Source organism: Mus pahari, chromosome 17, assembly GCF_900095145.1.
Source record: "Mus pahari chromosome 17, PAHARI_EIJ_v1.1, whole genome shotgun sequence".
Classification (NCBI taxonomy): domain Eukaryota; kingdom Metazoa; phylum Chordata; class Mammalia; order Rodentia; family Muridae; genus Mus; species Mus pahari.
In genome coordinates this window covers 21,132,209-21,138,180 of record NC_034606.1, presented here as the reverse complement: position 1 = coordinate 21,138,180, position 5,972 = coordinate 21,132,209, and the positions used below count along the sequence as shown (strand labels likewise).

The 5,972-nt window shown below is 45.7% G+C and overlaps 1 protein-coding gene across 1 annotated transcript in view; it reads right to left on the bottom strand.

The window, feature by feature from the left end:
* Deptor (DEP domain containing MTOR interacting protein) overlaps positions 1-5,972 on the bottom strand; it is a 137,570-nt gene that overhangs the window by 31,998 nt on the left and 99,600 nt on the right. Inside the window, exons 7-8 of the mRNA XM_021217119.2 lie at positions 3,702-3,772; positions 736-840 (exon numbers count right to left, since the gene is read on the bottom strand). Of these exons, the coding sequence (XP_021072778.1) occupies positions 736-840; positions 3,702-3,772 (176 nt within the window). The remainder of the gene's footprint in view (positions 1-735; positions 841-3,701; positions 3,773-5,972) is intronic.

The following is a 5,972-nucleotide window of genomic DNA, read 5'->3' as shown; positions in this document are numbered from 1 at the left end:
TCTCGAAAAAAAAAAAAAAAAAAAAAAAAAAAAACTCCTATCCCTGAAACCTTATGGATGAAATAACAGCATAGATGTTTGTGTATTTGGAGCTTAAAAACCCTGTAGGATCATGGTTCAGTTCCAGAATCTAGACTGTGGCGCTGGTTGACCAGTCGTGTGGCATATGCTCAATAAACTATCCTTGTCTAACTGAGATTAGTGTTTATGCGGTTTGTGAGGCAATTCCTGGACCCCAATAGCTATTGTTAGTCAGAGAGGCCCCTGAGGCCCCTACTACAACACAGGTTATTGCCATTGCTCTTGCTTGTCCATTACAGCTAGATAGTAAATGTGACTGCTGAAGCAGGACACAGAGGACTCAAGCTGGGACCGAGGAGAAAGTTATCATTGGGCATACTGAGTGGTGGAATCTGCACACTACAGCAATAACCTCCTAAACATAACGTGTCTACTTGTGAGATATTGGGATGCCTGCTGTAGGGGTAACAACTGACTTATATTTGGTTGGTTTGTCAATGCCTGACAATCTTCCTGCCTTTGTGTCCAGAGTGCTGGGACTACAGGCGTGGGACACTATGCCCCATAGATAGGACTCTTTCTGAGGGGAGGGAAGACATAGGGAAAAACTAAGTAATGTAAAAATTATGGGGGGGAAAAATCATAGTCCACGAAGGTTCCCTGAGGAAGCCAGAGCAGACAGGAGTGCGCAAGGGAGGGGTCAGTCAACTGTACCTTCATCCCCGCAGCAGCTGCAGGTCCACTGGGGTCCACAGCCTGGATGTGGCATGGTTTACTTCCTCGTACCACAAAGCCCCAGCCAACTGCGTCACCAACAATCTAGAGAGGAAAACCACAATGAGTAAGCAGCAGGCTGCCCCCGGCCACTCGCGGGTCTTACTGGGAGTACGGTCTGACCCGGATTAACCATGTGTCTTGACATATGCTTTTTCTTCATTTCATCCCTACCGTGTCAGGGGAATGAAAATGTGGTGGTGGCACACAGCCTGTTGGGCAGGAAGCTGTGTTGGGGAGGTCACTCCCCAGGAAACAGCTGGCAGTATAGCGCTTCCTGGGGCTGCCCGCCAAATTCATATCCCACTGCAGTATTGGTCTGAGAAGATCTTAAAAACATCATTGCACTTTCTCTCTCGATTCAATCTCTATCTTAACATGATCTTTCCTTCATATCCAAATAACAGACCTTCACCTAGCTACATCAAAGCTTAGCATGATGGGAGATATGAAGAGTCCCGCCTCTTTCGAAAGACAAGAGAAAACCAAGGGAAAGGTAGATGAAGTTCACAATGTGCAAACGGCCTCTGGTCCAGACATTGTCTGGCACCAATGCGTGCCTTTTCCTACAGAATCAGAACAGACAGTAAGGTTCCCTGGATGGTCCCAGAAGCATCCCCTAGTGAGTATGCCAACTGGAGTACGGATGAAACACCCGCACAGACAAGTACTAGTGATGCTGGCATGTTGGGGTCTCTCACCTCCACTAACCACTCTCCCTCTAAACATTATATTGCGCCCCCTACAGGCGCACAGAATTGCTACTGAGAAGACCTCCCCAGATCTCCCAGAATGCAGCGTACGTTGTCGTCATCACCGCCCACTCACTCGGACCTGCCTACCGGATATACATCTGCGCTCATGATTGGACCGCGCGGCAGAGAGAGAGTTTCAAGGGGACTCAAGGGAAGGCTTAGAATCCTTCCTTGTATTGAGAAAGTCCGATTAATAAAAATCATGCTCTGATCAGCGGACCGACAGGGCATTCATCTTTCCTTTCGCAGCCCTATCGTCTTTTAGGATGTTAAGCTCTCCAGTACGAACCCAGTCCAAAGTGTTTCTGCCCACGCAGAAACACACACTGGCACTTAAATACAAAGTCACACAAATGCTCTCAAAACACGGCCATCTCTCAAAAGCTGGAGACTGGGGGAAAGCAGGAGGGTAAGTGGGAACCTTGGGGGACATTCTTGACACTGTCAGGAGCTTCTATGGCTTTAGGATTTGCTACTATGGATTTATTAAACCTAAGTTCACTTTCAAATGTACTGTGTGTGTACCTTTCCCCTTGATGCAGACATAACAGCCCGAGATGGTTTGTATTTGCCCAGCCTAGGGAGTGGCACTACTAGAAGGTGTGGCCTGGTTGGAGTAGGTGTGGCCTTGTAGGTGTGGGTTTGAAGACTCTCATTCTAGCTGCCTGGAAGCCAGTATTCTGCTAGAAGCCTTCAGATGAAGATGTAGAACTCTCAGCTCCTCCTGCACCATGTCTGCTGAACACTGCCATGCCCCCACCCAGATGATGATAAGACTGAACCTCTGACCTGTAAGCCAGCCCCAACTAAATGCTGTTCTTATAAGAGTTGCTTTGGTCATGGTATCTATTCACAGCAGACCCTAACTAACACATAGCCCTTCTTCTGTCAACTCTCAAGTGCTCAGCATGGGAGGGGTCCTCAGCTAGAGTGCAGGGTGTGAATGGATGTATGGAAAAACTTCTCGTCTTTGAGGTAATAAACAAAATTTGTCAGGAAATGGAGAAAGAGGGGAGATAGTCCTCTAAAGTTAATTGATATACATGTTGCTGGCCGAGAGAAGAAAGCAATCAGAATGGGAGATGGTACCAATAAGAAGACGTGGATGGGCCTGGGCAGGTCTCCCAGTTGGATAGAGTACTTGCCTAACATTCGAGAGGCTCTGGGTTTGAATCCCCTAACTGCAAGAACCCAGTGTAGTCTGCATTCCTGGTACTTCAGAGGCAGAGGGAGGAGGATCAGACATTTAAAGTCATCCTAGGCATAGTTTGAGGCTATGTGAGACCCTTCAGAAAAATAAACTTAAGAGTCCATTTGAGTAAAATCAATGGGGCCTGGGAGGAAGAATGAAGGTTGCAGGAACACTAAGAAACGGCAAGTCCTCTGCTCCAGGGGACTACACTGGGCAGCCAAGTCACGTGGCTGTGCACCTCAACACAGACAGACATTTATCCTACGGTTTTGTTTCCTTTCTCCTTAGGATTTTCTAACGTCTTAACGATTTTTAGAATTAACTGTAATGGAGAAATTAATGGTTTTTTTGGTACTGTTTTCTGTCAGAAAAGTACATAATTACATTGGAATAAGTGCATAGCAGTCACTGAAAAGGACAAAATTCACAAAGAATTTAAAACATCACATGACTAACAATTCAAGAGAACCCTTAAGGGGCTGGTGAAATGGCTCAGCAGGTAAGAGCACCGACTGTTCTTCCAAAGGTCCCGAGTTCAAATCCCAGCAACCATATGGTGGCTCACAACCATCCGTAACAAGATCTGATGCCCTCTTCTGGAGTGTCTGAAGTCAACTACAGTGTACTTACATATAATAAATAATTTTTTTTTTTAAAAAAAAGAGAGAAGCCTTAAAACATTTTACTGTGTTAGAGCTTAAAGCCTCTACTATTCTAACTAAAATGTGCAGATGGGTTTGGCAACAGGCATCTTTATCCCATCACTTAGGGGTCAGAGGCAAGAGGATCCCTGCGAGTTCAAGGCCAGTCTGGTCTACATAGTGAGTTCCAGACCATCCAGGGCTACATAAAAAGACCCTGTCTCAAGAAAGGGAGGGGGAAATCTGAGAAAAGTTCTCAGTGAGGTCCCTTAGCCACACACTGACTGACAGGCGGGTGTGTGCAGGAGCTAGGCTTACCGTGAATGTCTTCCTTGCATACGGAGCCCCAGGAGTCAAGAGTTCCTCAGAGGTGACAGGTCTCTTCAGCACTAAGAGACAGATATGGTGTCAGAGGATATACACCTTTAAGTCCTTCTCTCATCCATTCAGTAGGTATTTCTGGAATGCCTCCTTTCAACTGGTAAAAGTGGCAAAGACCTCCACCACACATTCATCTTTGAGCTGAGCAGACAGGAAATCGCAGCAGAGAGCTTAAACCTAACTTAGGGAACCATGGGGGTGCGGAGAGGATGGGGAAAGAAACCAAGATGCAAGGGACAAAGGGGAGGGACAGAATCTCCCTATAAAGGAAAAAGCTTGTTTCTAGCTTGCTCTTCCAGCTCTTTCTTCTAAGTTCTTATGTGCATCTATATGTGTCAAAACTCCAGCAGTCCGATGGCCACCCAGCCAATGCTGGCTCCATCGAAGTTGGTGTCCCTAACATACTGCACACATCTCATTTACTAAACTTCATTCTTTTCCCTAATAAGTAACCTAGAAACAAGAATGGTGTCTCAAGCTCTGAGGAGCCAGACTGGGCGACTCTCCATGGCCTGGGTCTCTTCTCTGTATCTGTCAAATCCATTTTTCATTTAATCTCTACCTGAGCTAATTCTCTAAAGCAGAAGTTCTCAGCCTTTGGGGATCAAATGACCCTTTCACAGAGATCGCCTGGACCACCTGCATATCAGATATGTACATTACAATTCATAACATAGCAAAATTACAGTTATGAAGTAGCAATGAGGAACTGTATCAAAGGGTCGCAGCATAAAGAAGGTTGAAAATCGCTGATTTAGACAGTTTGGTTCATCACTATACTAATCTTATTCATTTTAATTTTTTTTTTTTTTTAAAGACAGGGTCTTGCTTGCATGCTATGTAGCCCAGGCTGGCCTCAAGCTCACAGGAATCGTACCTCAGCCTCTAGTGCTGGGACTGCAGCTGCATGCCAGTCACCACGCTTGGCTCATTTGAAAGTAAAATTAGATATAATAAACTCATGATAGAAAATCCTGAAGCCACAGAAGTGTCCGATAGCCTTAAAGCTTAAAGATATAATACTCAGTATTATATCATACTTTTTTTTTTTTTAACCATTAACTTTATACGCGAGAAAACTGGTTCAGAAAAGTTCTTTTGTGCATTTCCAACAACCTGTAGCTAAAAACATGGGTAGTAAAATTAGGGTCAAACTTAAGCATGGGTGCCAGGGCCTCCATTTTTAGCAACTGTCATAAAATCCTGTGCTATGCTGTCTCAGAAACTCTGGAAGATATCACTGTGGAGTACTGTCTGTCTATTCTTAGCTCATTGCTGTTGCCTACCAGGGCAACAGAGACTGCTGTATGAAACTCCCATAGTAATTAACTTCTCTCCTCTAGTAATGAATTTCCCTGTCCAGAAAACTGGGGACTGGAGAGCCAGTTGTCCTAGTGTCCCGGGTCAGTTAGTGGGGATAGAGCACAGGGACAATCCTAACAAGAGTATACACACAGAACAGAGAGTGAAGTGGCACAAAGAAACGAAAGGAGCCAAGGCCAGGGTCTAATCTGGGGAAATGCCAGTCTCCAGTTGCCTTGGGCAGTGGATTCATTCTGAGGTCCGTCACTGGTCCCCAACAAATGGGTAGCAGCTTGGGGCAGGACCGCCTGATCCCTCCCCAGGCAGCTGGGCCCACCTGCTGGATGAGATGTAGGCTTAAGAAGCACTCTCCTAGTGAAGAGCCAAGAACTGTGTATTGGGAAGGTGGCAGGTGGCTGCGATTAGAACTGCTGCTTTTCAGAAAGCTTTGAAGCAATGTGTGCTAAGGATGAGGGAGCAGGTCAGATAGCAAGAAGAGGAAGGCATCTCTCAGGCCCCAAGGAGGAGGTAGGAAAATCAGTGAGTGAGCACTGAGACCTGATTGCTTAGGAGACAAGCTGTTCTCCGAGCCTGTGAGTCCTCAGGGGTTATGAAACTGATGTTATTTTGGGGGAGCAGAGCTGGTCATTTACTTTAGTGTACTTTTCCTTTTTATTGTGTTGAGAAGCAGAAACTTTGAGACTCAGGGAATTACCCTGCGGATTCCCTCTTGCTCATCACCACGATACGGGCTATAGCAACAGCGATGGCTTTGTTCTTGGGAAAGAGTGGTGAGGCCAGATATTTATATCAACTAATACATCTATATATAATCCCGATAGAGATGACTAATGCTTCTATTTTTATATTAGTGTGTGTGTGTGTGTGTGTGTGTGTGTGTGTGTG